The following is a 17,817-nucleotide window of genomic DNA, read 5'->3' as shown; positions in this document are numbered from 1 at the left end:
TAAACTGTTAAAGGTCATGACGAGTTAAATTGTGTTTGATGCAAAAAGTATCCCCAAATGTTTACACATCTTTTGAGTCTTCTGTATTAAGAACTTGTGGGCAATATGCCTGTTTCCTGTAGAAAAATAATTAAGTCACCAAATGTCAGTATTGAAAGATTTCAAGTATGAATTATTGATTCTGCGTTGTTTAGTTACAGATTTATAAAAGTATTACAAAGCTAAACATGATACAGTATAGAAGAATATTTAAAATACTTATGAATAATTTCGGCAACCAATTATCAAGAAATGACTAGATTGCAGTTACAATAATGTCTCACTTTCAAACTAACATATTTTCAATACTAATGTCTATTTGAATTATTTCAAATAGTTTGGTTTTCACATCATGTAATTTAATCTTTTCATACTTGAATCAATTTTAGTTATTACAAAAGTTATATGAAAAAACATGTGTATAAGAAACTGAACCAAAAAAAACATAAAACTATGTAGCAATGACAAACAAGGGCAGTAAAATAATGATATACAATATATTCATAACACGATAAACACATAAGAATTCTACTTTAGAAATTATTAACCATTTAGCGGGCATAAGCTAATTCAGGTTACATGTTATATTCTGTCACATTATATGCCCGCCTCGTGGTGTAATGGTTAGCACATTTGCCTACCATGCAAAAGGCCTCGGGGCTCAATTCCCGATGTGGTTGACATGAAATATTTATTTAAAAAGGTGTTTTTCCAATAGAATGTTTTATAGTCCCTGGACTGGCTCCTGAAGCGAAAGACTGATCATCTTACCTTTGTGTAATAAAAATGATCAAAATACGCTACAATTGGTGTACCAATGCAGTGCCCTATGCACCATTCTATGTGGAAATGGAATGATGATGACATTCTGTCACCTACGAAACGGGTCATAATTAAACTTAATATGTACAAAAAGACACCTTTATTCCTTAAAATGACAGTGAAAAGATGCCCGCAGAGAACAAATGTAACCAAGCAGTGTAGAGTTAGCCACAAAGAAAATTATGATAGTTTTATGCTGCTAGTTAAATTGTGACTTATAGTTAAACACTTACAGCCCGGGTGTTTATTCAATTATACATTAAATTTATGATTTATTATTTGCTCATGTTCAAACTGAAATTAAAAAGGGCGGGTTTATTTTCAAACAAAGAACTGCTCACCGCCATTAAGCTCTGCAAGGTTGCATATTTTGGCAATGTGTTAAGAGATGATAAATATGTGTAATACTTAAAACTTGTCGTAAAAGAGGAAAATCATGGGAAGTGGGGTGAAAAAAAATTTATCTATCCTGGATTCAAAACATTCGAGAATGGACTAGGGTCAGAACTGTGGAGGAACTGTTTCGCACTGCTCAGAACAAGGGAGTTTTCTCCCAAGTGGTCGTCAAGGTCGGGGAGATCTGGCATGGCATGTAAAAGAGAGTTTATTTTTAACTACTGGTATGCCGTATGTCTCTATTTTTTCCTGCTTATGTTGATAGTTGACATTTCACAGAAACAGATGGCTTTTGGCTTTGTTTGTTTCGGAGCAAATTCCTGTCATCCTTTAAAGGTCAAATCGCTCTAGAGCCTCTAGTGTAGTTTGTCTAATCCAAAACAGTGAATGTGATGCGTTAATGCGACGTGCCGTGCAGTGCAGTGATATATTTCAAGCAAGTTTTAAATGTAAATGTATTTCAATAAAATTAAACCAATTTGATTGAATAGACATATTATATTAAAGATATAACATGTGTGATGAACTTTGTTCATTTGTTATCAATTTGAGAGGCACTCTTAATTAAAAATGAATGAGAAATAATTTATTCTGTACAAAAGACTCCAAATTTCAAATATTTCCTTTTGTACATACAGAATACAAAATATTTTTTTCATTCACAGAAATCAATTCAAGTCTGAAAGGGTTAAGCAGTTTATTTAAATTAACATTCAATCAATTTGTACTGTATCACACAAAAGTTTAATAATTATGAGAGCAAATACAAGATTATTATGTTATTTTTAATTAGCAAAACGAATTTCCTTTTGATAGGAAATATGACATTGCATTTTAGTGATAAAAAGTAAAATGATGCCCAGATAAATGCATTTATACAAATTATGCATTAGTCTGTGGAAATAACACAATTTAAAACAATTTATCAATATGCAACATCGATAAAATAGTAAGTACAGATTTTCTTTCTTTGATGATAGATATTATTGAAAAGAACTCATAAAGTATTTTATTAACCCTTTACATGACACATATTTTGTCTTGATTCACGTCTTGCAAACATAATAATACATGTTATTTTTTTAAGATAATAAACCAATTGCATGTGAAAAAGCTGAGTGGAAGACTGGGCTACCAGTGTATATTATTTCAATACTCTTGTGACATAAGACTTATTAATACAAAATATTAAAAAACAAATACCTCAATTCTGGCAGTATATTTACATACCACTTTGTTCTAAGTGTCCTATAAAGGGTTAATGTAAACGTAATAACAAAATATTTTTTTCAAGAGCATAAAAAGAACTAAAAATAGGAATCTTGCTTTCAAAATGTCTTTGGATAAAATATAGATTAGTTGACTACTGTTCGTATAAGTTTGTAATGCATAATTCACCTAAGGACATGACGATATTGTCTTGTCCTCGCTTTGGACATATTGTCTTTATGTGAACAGAAACTTAGAGTACAGGATAATGGGCCAAGACATCGTCCTAGGGTAGACGGGAAGGCTATCTCCAAAAGACAATGGCTTAAACCCACCACCGCACGCATTGTTGTGTATCCATTTTTGCACCGTTCCAACTACTGTCAAATTGTTGTATTGTTCCATTGCCCTGTCTAATGTATTGTCCTCTGTAAACGCTGTTTTAAGGCAAAGTGATGATATATTGACAAATTTACTGTGTTTTAATTTCACATCATTGCTAAACATATTTAACTTAGAAAAATCATAAGAGTTTAATAATAATGAAATTTATCCTCTTATTAATTCACATAAAATGTAGGATAATAAATATTTAGATAAGATTTCTAATAAAAGCAGTTTATATTCTAGTTTTAATCCTAAGCGTGACTTGGTTCAGAAGTAAATTAGTCATTAATTTCAAAATTTCACATCACCTGAATATTCCTCCACCAAAAAAGCAAATTATGTTAAAACAAAATATGCATTCACCTTTTGAATTATTTACATTTTTTTTGTCTCTGTACCCAAGTATAAAAGAAAATATTAGTTATATTAATAACCTATATTCAAGTAAGTAAAATAACACAAAATTATTCACAAAATAAGAATCTAATATTATTCACACACAACACAAAAATGGTAACAAAAAATGGTTTAATAAATCAATCACATTAAATGTGTGAAAACTAAGACACATCCAACTAGTTTCAAACCGTAGAAATTAATTAACGTAAAAGAACTCATCTTCAGGTAATAAATAATTCAAGATGTTAAAAGGAAAAATTAGTTTTTAAATGCGGCCTTTGGTTTAAGTATTACAATGTATTCGAAAGCCCCCCACAGAGTAAGGAATTAAAAATCGGCAGACATTGTTTTCATACATTGATTGAAATTAACTATTGTTTCTTCTAGTTGATCACAAAGACAAAAGCTTTCATATATATGCTTGCCGATGTAATGTTTACAAATAAATGAACGGATTTTTATATAATTTATGTACAAAAACAAGAAAACTCAAGTTACTATAAAAAGTAAAATAAAAACATGTCAGTGTTAAAAAAAATTAAGTGCTTGATTGTAAATAATATTTTATATGCACTGCCAAATTGTTACGTTGAGGGCAAAAGCGTCAGAATTGATTTCTGGAAAAGCGGGGGATTCATTCAGCCCTTAGGAATACAGTAAAGCCTCGTAAATCCAACCTAACTGTGACTAATCAAACATGATTCTGTTAAATCTTATTAATGGCTGTAATATAACGTTTTTTGAAATAATGTTTTTTTTGTGGCCCTAAAAGTGTTCATTGTCCCGGGCGAATTATGTATTAAGTTCTCCAAAACAATGGCCATCTTCAGGAGAAATAATAAAATTGGATTTTGTCTAAGTGAAGAGACCATTACAGAGACTGTTGCAGGACATTGCATAAATTTGTCATAATTTTATGAACAAATAGTGCTGCGTTTTGTCCAGATAGTGATTGATATTCATTTTATAACTTTAATTTTTGTATTTCTAAGTAATATGAATGTATGTTTCCACGTTCCATTATGTTGTATCCCAATTTAACACAGGTCTTTTTTTTATGTTTGGAATACGTTATTATTTTATGTAATATAATGTAGGTATTTTTGCATTAAATAAATAAATATCTATGTTATTGATGATAAATATTATAATTTGAAGACCATTATAGCGTAAAATGCTATAACTTTAACTGCCAAGTCTCACAGTTTTCTTTACTGAATCAATAACAGCATTGAGCATTGAATTTGCATTTTTACAACATATTTCCATGCTACATTGTATTTAAGGTGATTTTAAACGAAAATATGAAACTAATATTCATAGATGGCGCTTTTATGATTTTCATTGAAAAATGCCATTTGTACGTTTATTTTCAATAGAAATTTTACAAAACTTGGTTTGCGGAAACTTTACACTATATAGATTGTAACGAATACCATAACAGTATAATTTAGGTCTTTTTCACAAAATGGTGTGCAAAACTAAAAATAAGAAAAATATTTTTTTGTTTTGTACACCATTTAGTAAGAAAGTCCTAAATTATATTTTTATGGTATTTGTTACAATCAATATAGTGTAAAGTTTCCGCAGACCAAGTTTTGTAAAATTTCCATTGAAAATAAACGTAAAAATAGCATTTTTCAATCAAAAAGGATAAAAGCGCCATCTGTGAATAATAAGTTTCATATTTTCATTAAAAATCACCTTAATTTAATGTAGATAAGTGGCGTTAAATTAGCTAGTACATAATTAGCCACAGATATTCGGATTCGCGAAGTTTTACTGTATTTCTTGTGTCAAACACACAAACAGGTATTTTATAAATTCTATTTATCCAGTAATTATCAATCTGAGTGTGTAAGCTGAGGAAGTAGAAACACATCATACAACTTAGTATCTATTGAAAATATTATGTCATAACTCTGACTCATTCTTTCATCAAAGTTTAGAATAAATATATGAGGTATGTTAAAACAAAGCGACTAAATTATTGACTTATTTTTAGTTAATCGGTAGTTTTGGTTTGTTTTTTTGGTTTTTGTTCATTAATTGTAAAGGAAACTGCCGTTGTTGTTGTAGAACTAAGCATACTGAGTTGAAAATGTATGAAATACTGCCATTTCTGCTCCGAATCTTTTGCAAGTTATCAATAGTTTCGTTTTCCTATCCATCCATATATATCGAACTCATTTCAGATCAACGGTGGAGATGGCCAACTTTGTTTTAGCTTAACACGCCCCATATATAAGTGCTGCTCAAAGAGTTATGAAATATTTTTTTAAATAGATATTACAACTTATGTGAGGCAATACTTTTTATCCACAAATGTAAGTCATTCAAAATTGTTGATAGACAAAGCAGTTTTCATATTATTTGTGTTATTTACGAGTTAACTTGAGCTTTCTTTCACCAATGTGAAAATTAATTTACATACATACATTAAGTGATTACGTGTACTTTTTTTAATGAATTGTGTACACTCGTGTCGTAAATGTGCTTTACATATTTTAATAGTGTGATCGGAACAATGTTCGTGAAATATATTGAAGTGAAAACCGCAGTCTAACTCTATAATCTTCGGTTATTTGACTAAAAGTCCATCCATGCTGCTGCACACCATTTTATATAAGACATAGAAAAACCGTATTTGTAAAAAAGTTGATATAATGAAGAATAAGCTCAGATATACGAAACGCACGCAATCTTGTTTGACTAATTGAGGTTTATTTCTACGGGTTATACTATCAGGACAATCTGCGGGGAATTGTCCTGTTTTGTAGAAATGTTCTAATAACTTTTCTTTCTCCTCGAAGCGCTTGAAAAGCCACTTCGTCATTCCTTCGTGGTCCTTTGGAATCTGAAATCACAGAATTTATGTTGAATACAAAAAATATGTTTATACAATAACGAGAATCATTTCATCGCGATTTCGACAAAATTTTAACATAAATTAGAATTTTTTTTTAAAAGAAAACTTAAATTTGATTTAAACATAAGTCAAACAATCGTTTTGGGAACATAACTAAAAAGTCATTGACTTACTACATTACATTACATAACTTACTAATCTTTTACTTTAAAAGAGCCGAAGCGTCAAGTTATTTGAAAAATTTGGGGTTTTAGATATAATGCAATTGTATAATTTTAACGTATATAAATGCAAACGTGAGTACTGAGTATGTGTTGAGAGGTCATAAATATGCCATACTTCAGCTTGTCATGAAGGGAAGATCGAGGGACGTAGAGGGGTCGGAAGAAAACAGCTTTCCTGGCTTCGAAACATCCGAGCATGGACCAGGATTAGAACTGTGGAGGAGCTGTTTCGCACTGCTCAGGATAGAGAAGCTTTCTCCCAAGTGATCGTCAAAAAGAAGAAGTGAGTATTCAGTAAGTGACGGGGCGCTAGATCCCATTAGATTCGGCGCAGCTCATCATTCTGTGAAAGTTCGAATCCCTCTTTGTCTTGTCTGATTAAGTTCATTACCATCAGTTGTAATTTTGTATTATTTTTTGGGTTATGATAAATGGAATAATTTACTTACATCAGTACTGGGGAACAGTCGATAATGCAGTTGTGTGGTACACGGAGGTCGAAGTCCAGTTACTATACTGGTGAGGTCAAGAGGATTCGCGTTTTCGTAACCTATCGTCACATCTAAAACCCACTGCAGCTTATCGGGGGAAATCCTCAATGGATCCGTATACTGCAGGGGTTTCTCTGTAAATATATTATAAATATTTAGTTTAAAAATGCCCTGATTGATATATTATCATTGCAGTAATAAACAACATTCAGAATTAGAAAGGAGCCAGCTATAGAAAAGTGAAACTGAGATAATAGCCATTTTGTGAAAAGAGTGAATTATAAAATCTACACAATAGTTTGAATGTTTTTGACTTTAACAAACGATAAACAATGAATTTATAAGTTTTTTTATGTATAACAAACAAGAATTTTATTGTGTAGTTGACCAGTTTAAAAGATTTTTAAAGTACCATAAGGTTTTTCTAGTTTTGTGGGTGTTTTCTGCAAATTGAGAAATGCCGTTTTTGTGATCGACATCTTTTTCCGGAGGTGATTAATACAGTTTTTCTTATATGAAAGCGGTCTGGCTGTTTTTATCAGAACATAGGATTGACCTTACTGCACCCGATAACATCAATATATAATTTTTCCGAAATTGTGGACTGGCTGCTTTCTGCATAACTACGTTCAATTGAAGGTTAATAAATAATGACGCTGTGTTCTTAAATCATTCATTATTATTATTTTATGTCCGCTCCCTAGTTGGAGCATATAATGTCTACAAATATCCTCCAAGCATCTCTGTCGGCTGCCAGCTCCTGTGCATCCTCCCAAGTCAGGCGCGTCCCGTAGTTCTAACACAAACTGCCGACGAACAGTCGGCAGTGGACGTCCGGGACATCGAGAACCCGATGCCTTTTAAAGTAGGCAAGCGTGGTTAAGGCTCTCAGGAGGCATCCGCAGCACATGGCCGAGCTAACCGTATCGCCTCCGCTTCATGATAGTTGTCACCAGAGTTTACTGCGTCCATTATCTTATTGCTTTTTCCTCACAAAGCCAAACCACCAGTTCTTAAATCAACACAGCGCAAACTGTGACTTACACGCATCAGTGTCTCAAAAATGCCATATAGTTAACTTAAGACACAATCTAGTAATTTTCAGCAAAAATAAGTTAAGATTATCTGTCGGCCTCGTGGTGTAGTGGTTGGCCCGTTTGCTTACCATGTCTCGGGTTCGATTCCCGACAGGGTTGACATGAAATATTTATTTAAAAGGAGGATTTTATAGTGAAATATTTCATAGTACCTGGACAGGTACCTGAAGTGTAACACCAATAATTTTACTTTCATGTAAAAAAAATATACAAAAAAATAAATGATCAAGATACATTACGATTGGTGTACTAATGCAGTGCCCTATGTACCATTAGGCGCGTAAAGGGAATGATGATGACGATAAAGATTATTCAAACATAATGCTGGAGGGAATAATTTATTAGGTCTTAAGTTCAAAATATTCCATAATTTAATTTAATTACTTAGGTATTCTTCTTCTGAAGAGTACGAGTAAGCGCTATATTATGCATTTTCAAAATACTTAATGCAAGTGATGTCCCATCTCTGTTGCAATCAATTTATTTTCATGTTCCTAACCATGCCAACAGAAGTCAACGTCTGCTATTTATTAATTATTCTAAGAGCAACTTTTGTTTTTTAAGCCCCAATGTCCAGAATGTGTAGATTAGTCAATTCGTCACACAACTTGGAATTCTTTGCGATCTCGCTTTTCATAGATCTCTTCGCCATTAACACTGGGTGGGATGAAGATGGATTAGCATGGTTAAGCTCATCTTAAAAGTTTATGATTATATTGTATACCATTATTTTATTGCCATTGTTGGTCCTTGCTACATAATTTCATGTTCTTTATGTTCAGTTTCTTCAATTCAAATGTTTCTTCGTTTAGCTGTTGTAATTGGCTTAGGCCGTATATATTATAAATAAAAATAAAATAAATATAAGCTCCTGGGCTCCGATTACAGTGGGAAGGTAACAGAGTTATCTTCGACTGTCTATAAAGAAAAACCGACATTTGTATTTGAAAATGAGTATATTTGCACAAAAAAATAATTTATCTTCGTCGGTAACCTATAATTGAACATGTTTAGAAGAAAAAAAAATGCATGCATATTCTGCTTTTCACATATAAAACTTAATTTTACTTTGTAGAAATGAGGGTAGTATTTGCAAACCCGGAAAAATCCATCTTTCTTTATTTTGAGCAAATCACAAAAAACTGATACAATACTTAATTTTTTTTTTAAACTTCAATTTTTTGTTGTAATCAATAAATATTTTATACGTAAGCAGTGATGACATAAGCATGATTATATTGATTATGTCAAGAAAGAGTAGTGAAAAAAATTGTGGGAATTTTTCGTTTACCATTTTTACTATAAATATGTATTTCATTGCTATGTAATTGTGATTTATTTTTTTAATACTCTGTTTTACCTCTTATGTATACAGGATGTTCTTTAAACCCTGTCACATCCGAAACCACGATGATCAGTATGGGCAAGAAGATATATCAGCATATTTTAAAAACTATTTAGAACGCAGAAATTAAAAAAAAAAAAAAATTAAAAAAACAAACTTCTGCAGGGGAAAAGCGAGGGGGGCATGGCCATGTGGTTGACGGTGTGTCAGACTCCCCCCTCCCCTCTCCTCGCTTCTTTCTTGCAGAAGTAAGCAACCATTTGTTTTTTTTAAATATTTTATTTTTGTAAATTTTGTTATTTCTAAAAAAATATTTTAATGTGCCAATATGTCTTCTTGCTCATACTGATCATAGTGGTTTCAGATGTGACAGGGATCAAAAAACACCCTGTGTTGTAAAAAAACAAAAAAAAAAAAGTTTTAAAAAAAGAATGCATAAATTAATGATCTTATTTCCCACCTGTATTATTATCCAGTATTGGCTGACGGTTGTCACCATTTAGAGCAACAGAATTTGAATATGGTCCTACTTCATCGATAATGACTTTGAGCGCCCCTACACGAGGGAGGGACACATGGGTGAGATGGGGTAACTCATTTTTAGCAGCGTATCTGAAATGCCGATTTACACATCATTAAAAAAATAGTATACTAAAGCACAGAAAAACAATGGTCCAAGTTTTAAAATAGTATTGCAGAGGCAAGTAAACTTAATTTGCATTATGAAAGGACAGAGAAAGAACGGCTTATAAAAGAAGAAGTATAAAAATTGGAAAATTGTTTTCAGGCGTTGCCTCGTAGGTGATTTGGTTCAGCCGGATGAATCTCACCCGCATAATAAAGGTATCAGATCCTTTACTTCACAAAGGTCAACAGATGGAGGAGTTTCGGAAATGTGGATGTGACGGGTCATAAGCCCTGTAAATGCCTAGACGTCCACATTCTCCCTTCTCAATAATGTTTTCCCCCTCTGTTGAAATAAATTTAAATATGAATAACTCCCTAGGGAGGATATCCAGCAAGTCTGTAAGCATTTGGACATACTTAAACATTGTTGAATATTTTTTCTAATTATATATAGTATATTTTTAAATTATGTTATGTTCTGCCGGTAAAACTACTTTGTGACTACAAATTGATGGTGGATAGTGATATAAAGTGTTGTTGATCCGGAATATAAAAAAGAGTTTCCCACACTCACAACACTAGATTAAAAACTAAGAGCTCCCTGATCGTTCCCCGAATTACAAATTACTTCGAAGAACGAACATGTAATTGTGTTATTCCAAGGTTGTTCAATGATCTCCCACAAACCATCATTAACATGAAAGATCTTCAAATGAAAAAAAAATACTGAAGAAATATCTTCAAAATACTAATTTACAGTGCCTGTTAATAAATAAATTTGTATAATGTAAATAAAATAAAGTAAAATAAACCTGTCATAAAAAAAAATGTGTCCTACCGAAAAGTCTTTAGACTTAGTGGGTAACAAATTTTTATATGTATTTTAAATTATTAAATAAACGCTGCTCCGCAGCATTGAAACTGAAATTAATTTGAAATATTTCAAGGCTTTCCATTTCTTATATTTCTTCAGGTAACTAACTCATTGTAGAGTTTAAATTTCTTGTACAAAGAATTTTGAGACTCCTTTTTTCTCTTCATCGGTAATCTAATATTTTTTATCTCCAGTTACGGATGTATGACATTGTTGGTTATTTAAAAAAATAAATATATTCGCTTAATATTATTTTAAGGATTAAAATTGCTACATTTGACTTGATTCACTGTGAGCAAGGCAATTCCTTTGTGCATTCTTTCTACATTAGAATATATTATATTTCTTTTGAGTATAATCCTCATCGCCTTATTTTGAAGAATTTGTATGTTTTTCATTTTCCTTTCATTACATAAAAAAAGAATAGAAGGATAGACATTTATATATTTAACATATTTTTGTTTTAAAGATTAGAACACTATTATTTATATCTATTATATTTCCTAATCTTCCCATAAATTGAAAATAATAATTGATTTGATAGTGAGAATGTGTTTTAAAATATATAAAAAATATCTGAGTACACTCCGAGATACTTTATTTTATCCACAGAATTTATGGCTAGATTAATCACATTGATATTGCATACTTGAGGTGTATTTATCTCCCAATATTCATTTATGCATTTTGTTTTGGCGATGTTTTATATAAATTTATTCACTTTTAACGACTTTGAAATATTTCCTAAATCGTAATTCATTTTATTTATTACTGTATCATAATTTTCTCCTGATATGTAAACAAGTGCATCGTCTCCAAATAGTTTGATTCTATAATTATTATAGAGATTCACCTCGAGAGAGGCCTCGTAGTGTAATGGTCAGCGAGTTTGCCTACTATTCAAGAGGTCTCGGGTTCGATTCCCGACATGGTTGATATGAAATATTTATTTAAAAGGGTGCATTTACACTTGAATATTTCATAGTCCCTCGACTGGTACCTGAACCGAAAGACTGAACATCTTACCTTCATGTAACAAAAATGCTCAAGATACGCTGCGGTTGGTGTACCAATGCAGTGCCATATGCACCATTAGGTGCGGAAAGGGAATGATGATGATGACTCACCGATTTCATTTATAAATATATGATAAATAATATAGGCCCCAGTACTGAGCCTCGAAGAACTCCTAAATTATTTTCTATTGCATCTGAAATGTTATTTTTAACTTGAATTATTTGAAATCCGTTATTTAAAAAGATTTAAAACCTATTTAAGGCATTTCCTCTTATTTCCAATCAGATGTACGAATTAATGAATGAACATTTGCATCTTACATATTTTTAACTGTTATTTCACTGTCCATTTGCTCTAAATGTCCAAACCAACACATAGCTCCATTCTTGATTTTGTTGATAATGTTTATCTGAAGCCTTAACATAATGCACGTATTTCGAATTTCGAGTGCACTTATTGTACACAGTTTTACTGCACATTCGCCCGTGAGCATTTCGACAACATTCAGCCCATTTTAATATTTGGTTTTCCAATTCAATATTTCGCTTATAAACATAAGGGTCGGCACCATGATTCTATTGAGAACGGGTTATTTCGCCTCCTGCGATAATAATTTATTTGCCGAGTTTGATTTTAGCATCCCGTTTACTCTGTTCCCGGTACTCACCCTCTTTTCAATATATTTCCTAGTATTTCCAGTCATAGTAAACATACTACGTAGATACACAAATTTACTTGAAGTGATCTCACCTTTAGTCATACTTTCGTTTCTTTCGAAAACCATCACATTCGATTTATTTAACGTGCGTACATCGTATTTCTTTTTTTTTAAATATCATATTATTCATCAAGTAAACTTAATTTGCACAGTTTATTGTTCAGAAGTAAACCTAATACATTAATACTCAGTAATCGTCCCTTTATGAATTGGCATTGTTAGACTGGTTATCAAAATGCCACACATAGCAGCAATCATTGACCTATATAAACAATGGACAAACTCTTATCACAACATTTTTATGATAATGGTATGAGTATTATAATAAACTACCACATTATTCACAATAAGTGGTGACCTTTGATAAACAATACTGTAATAAATAAGCTTATCAATAATTTAAAAACGAGCAATTTAGATAGATTTCTCAATGCCAATGTCATTAAAATTTCAATATTTTTTTCAAAATCTCAATGATAATTTGAAAAATTTACACGGTATTCGATTTATGTTATTTATTGACAATAATTCTTAACAGCATTCCACTGTAATTAGATAATAACCTTCTATTTATAATTATTGTATTCAATAGAGGCCCTGCTCTGTGCGCAGAGCCTAAACTGCCGCAACTCATATTTTGTCGTTTTTCAGTTATTTATTGATTCAATTATTGATCAACATTTAATTAGCTATTAGTGTATCCGACTCTTTTTTCGCTAAAACAACTCTAGAGGGTTGTAAACTATAATTATTACCTATCCATGCAGTAACATCAAGTGTTTAGCCCATAAATGACAGGGGCGAACCGTCCATATAATCGATTATTTGCAGCTTACCATTATATTTCACTACCAATAATAATGTTTTATAGTAGTTTTAATTATAGGAGAATAAATAAAATAATCTATATTTATTATAAATTAACGTCACTGTTTATATCTTCCTCAAAAAATAAATATAAGCTGCTAAATGCGCACCCAGCGCATTGCCCGGTTCCGATTATTGCAGCTTATTTTTCAATACAAAATGAATACTGTATTTTAACATTCAAAAACCCAGTGCGGATAGTATTCTGTTGACATATGACGCCAATTTTTTAGTCCGCGCGTTTTAGCTAGTGGCGCCTCGCTCGGTGTCGTCAATTTCTTGCATTATTCATTCTCAGTTTAGAAGGAAACGAAACTGACGGCTCGGCGCGGCGCAGCGCTGCGGTCACGTGACATTTTTGTTGCAATATTATTGCGAATATTTCTAATGAATGTTATTGTTATGTTATGTTATGTAATGTAATATGTAAAGTTAAAATTATGTATTTTGGCATAAATAAATTCATTTAAATCTAATCTTATTGTTTTTTTTTAATTTTTCAGAAAAAAAAAATATATATCGTAAGAAAAAAAAATTGTGTACATAATGGGAGTGACGTCTTACAATAAAATGTTTACTTTCTTTTATATTAGTACCTAAATATTTGCAGTATAAAATGTAAATTACAAACAAATATACGGTGTTTTTAATCAGTGCCAAACAAAAAGGAATTATGAATATACTTATTTTATTATCCTTATTTTTTTACATATTTAAAAATTTTTAAACTTTTGCATACATGTACTGTCTTAAAATAATGGAGAATATACCTACATATTACGCAAAGTTATTAATTGTTGTTTGTTTGTTGGGTTATTGGTTAAAATTATTTTGATTAAAAATAAGTAGGTATTGCGTCTTCTGTTGCCAGCAGGTGAAACTGGAGCTGAAGAGATGAAGTTGTTTTTACACAAAACCATAGAAAAAAAATCCGTGTACCTGTATATACTTTTTTTTTTATACGCCTCCACTTATTTGCGAGATTACTTATATGTATGTTTGTACATGCAGGTACAAATTATGAAAAAAAATAAAGCTTACCTATAAAAAAAGTCACCGTTCGCCACTGATAAATGATTGAAATACTAACTAAAACGCGTTTTAAAAAAAATATGGCCTGATAGTGTTAAATATTTTTATTTGTAAAAATGAACGACACGTGTTTTAAAAAAATATATATTTATATATATATATATATAATTCGAATCGGGTTATGGTCCCGTGGCTAGTGTTGCGGTCTCGTGGATCAATGGTCCAAGATTTGAATCCCACTTTACCCCAACTTGATTTCCGTATTCCAACAGGGAGTTATTTACAACTTGTTGATAATGGGCACCAAATATTGAAATATTTGGGTAAATTATAAAAAGGCAGTTTTCTCCAAAAACCAACTAAAACGCAGTAAGCCTTATGAAATACTACATTTTAGGCGGTAATAGACTAAAAGTAGTTTTTTTTCCTATATTAAGTTTTAATACTGCATTTTAACAAGTTTACGGCAATTTTTTGTATGCAGTAATGAATGCAAATTTTAAAAACTTTTTTTACAGACTTTTATGACGCATTTTTCTCTCTTTCTCGATATAATTATAGCCTTATAATTGAATTTTTTAAAAAAGTTCTTTTCAATTTTATTGCGATTTACTTGGTTGAAAAGTTTTTTGCGTGTTTTTCAAAAGTTAATTTTTCGATTGTTGTGCACAATAAATAGTGACACGTATTCAAAAGTCAGATTTTCGTGTGATTTTTTCCTGTGTTTGCCTTTATTTGCGTATAACTCGGCAAAATAAAACCTTTTCATTTATCAGGGCTGCAAATTTTGTTAATATGGTAGAACTTGGTTATAACGCTCCCATAAATAGCTAGATCTCGCTGCTCCGGGATTTGACTCTAGTGAGACAGAGGATAGACTACTAAATAAAAAAATAAGAGGATAGTTTATAAAATTAATAAGTCGAAAAGTTCATGAGTCATTAATGCCTTCAATTGGGATGTCTTGATCTTTTTTACTGATTAATCATTTTACTATTTTATGTACTCTTTTGTTTGATTTGTTAATATTGTTCGATAAGATTGTAATTATCAGTAGTGATGCTGACAAAAATAAAAATGTTTTTCATTATAGTTCACAAAAGTCAACAGATGGAGGAGTTGAGGAAATGCAGATGTTTAATCACGGGCAGAATGGGGAATGTTAAACAGTTAGTAAAGTGGCTACTTAAAACAGCCAATGACAAGGCTCTGTAAATGCCTAGACTTCCATATGTCCTTCTCAAAAATGTTTTCCCTCTCTGTTGCAACAAATTTAGATCTATGTAAATGAATAGAAATTAAAGCAAAAAGTGCTCGCATGAACAATGAACGCTTCCGTACTGTATGATAACTATCGATGTACTTACTTCAAAACTCGATAATTTATCTTCGTAATCGCTCGGGAGAATTTTAATTCAACCATATCGTCATAGTGAAGGTATAAACTCCGTATCATTCGATTGTAACTACCTGCGGTGCTTTTCTGAACCACTCTCGCGGCCGTAGAAAATACTTTTATCTCGCGTATTTACCTACATGCAAAATACGCGAGATAAATATTTTCTACGGCCCCAAGAGCGTTTGAAATATCACCCTTGAGGTACAATTTTAAATCTTCTCTATCCCCTAGAGAGCGGTTAATTTAGGAATATTTATTTTATTTATTATTATATTTATTATTTTCCATGCAAGAAATTTTTGTTTCATTTATGGCCACTGTGATGATTATACGTCAAAAAATATGAACACATGAAATCAAACGTGATGATTTTCATTTAGAACATTATTGCGACCCTAAACATTACCTAAAACACATAATTGGGATATACAACTTTTTAAAAAACATTTTTAAAGTAAGAAAGGTCTATAAAATACAGTCCAGTAAAAAATGTTTTTTTGCTAATTATTAGTAGCATGAAAACTAGTTTTAAATGTGTAATTTTAGATTCTCGCAAAAGCGGTCATTACATTGGCCACGCCCCTAATACGTCACGATTCATGTTTATTTGTTCCTGAATATTGAGATTTGTTTGGAACATAATCACGAATCTTGACGTCACAACAACCAAGGAAAACACGTCGCGTTTTTCTAGCAAAATATTATTATAAAATATTTTTTTTACATTTATGTATAAAAAGATTTCTCCACAATATCCATATTTATTTTGAATACACAATTTATAATTGTAAATCCATTAAAAATATTTTTATCGGTATTTGTAGTATGTGATATTTCGCAATAGGGTTAATAAGGTTAAATTGACCGAACCGAATAAATTTTATTTTCGTTTTTAAAGCAGTTTTAACACCGTTTGACGTTTGACATCATCAGTGTGGCCATTATATAAAGCAGAGTGTTGTCGCATTAAAAAAAAATTCGCATTAAAAACCTTCAAATTTATCACTATCTATTTATTTATTTAACTTTTCGTACATAACGTTATTTGGGCTTATTGCCAAATGACAATTTCTTCCAACCAACCAATCAAATAATAGTTTTATTCTTATATAGATATACAAAAATAGAAATAAACTTATTTGTTTATAAATTACCTTTACTCAAAACTATTACTCAATGGAAAAAAGGAAAAAAAGAGGAAAGAGGAAAGGAGGAGAGATTAAGGAAGAGAAAGGAGATATTTCTTCAGACGTCATTGAAACAGAGATAATGTAGTAACATCTTTGATAATGGATGGGAGATGATTCCACAGTCGAGCCGCATGGACACTATGTATATGAGTTAGAGAAGAAAGAGGAATGTGGATGCGTATTAAGAGAGTGCCTTGAGAATTAGAACGACGAGGTAAACCATGAACTGATAAGCGTTGAAATTTTTCACGCAGGTATATAGGAGCGTTAGGACTATGAAGTACATTGAACAGAAGTGATAGTCTCTCCGCTGTCTAATTTTGAGCCTTTTTAGTTGCCTACGATAATTAGAAATGTGGTCATATTTCCTAAGTTCTAGGGGGTAGACTAGGCTCTAGGGAGTAGAGAATATTAATGGTATAAGAATACCACAATTGGTTCAATTTTAGACACATATCTGTATATTTTTTTTGAAATGCTTGAAAGGCTTGAGCCCGGATACGGGAAACATATATTAAAAAATAAATTGCAAAGATTTTAAATAGAAGTTGATACAACCTTTGACTGGTCTCCCTGCGTTTCCTTAAGAATCCTCCTTCAGGAAATAGGACTACGAAGTTGCGGTCAATTGGGATAAACATAGTCTTCATGTGCTCGCGAAGTTGCTGAACTGAAGCGTCGCGGTTCTTTTTACCCTGAAAGGAAAAGAAAAACTTGATTTACATACTTTAATAATATAGAAAAACAAAGACCACAAGTAATGAATTATTTTAAATTATATTGTTTTCTCAAAAAGATCATTAAATTATATCTAT

The 17,817-nt window shown here is 31.4% G+C and overlaps 1 protein-coding gene across 1 annotated transcript in view; it reads right to left on the bottom strand.

The window, feature by feature from the left end:
• Positions 1 to 5,274: 5,274 nt before the first annotated feature.
• The window catches only part of LOC148278610 (uncharacterized), a 99,796-nt gene continuing 87,253 nt past the window's right edge, over positions 5,275 to 17,817 (bottom strand). Inside the window, exons 4-7 of the mRNA XM_088231150.1 lie at positions 17,561 to 17,697; positions 9,739 to 9,890; positions 6,795 to 6,970; positions 5,275 to 6,109 (exon numbers count right to left, since the gene is read on the bottom strand). Of these exons, the coding sequence (XP_088087276.1) occupies positions 5,834 to 6,109; positions 6,795 to 6,970; positions 9,739 to 9,890; positions 17,561 to 17,697 (741 nt within the window). The 3' untranslated portion in view covers positions 5,275 to 5,833. The remainder of the gene's footprint in view (positions 6,110 to 6,794; positions 6,971 to 9,738; positions 9,891 to 17,560; positions 17,698 to 17,817) is intronic.

This window comes from Micrasema longulum, unplaced genomic scaffold (genome assembly GCF_059751315.1).
Source record: "Micrasema longulum isolate JH-2025_06_02 unplaced genomic scaffold, ASM5975131v1 h1tg000855l, whole genome shotgun sequence".
Lineage (NCBI taxonomy): Eukaryota > Metazoa > Arthropoda > Insecta > Trichoptera > Brachycentridae > Micrasema > Micrasema longulum.
The sequence above is the reverse complement of the archived record's forward strand: the minus strand, read 5'-3'. Positions and strand labels throughout refer to the sequence as shown.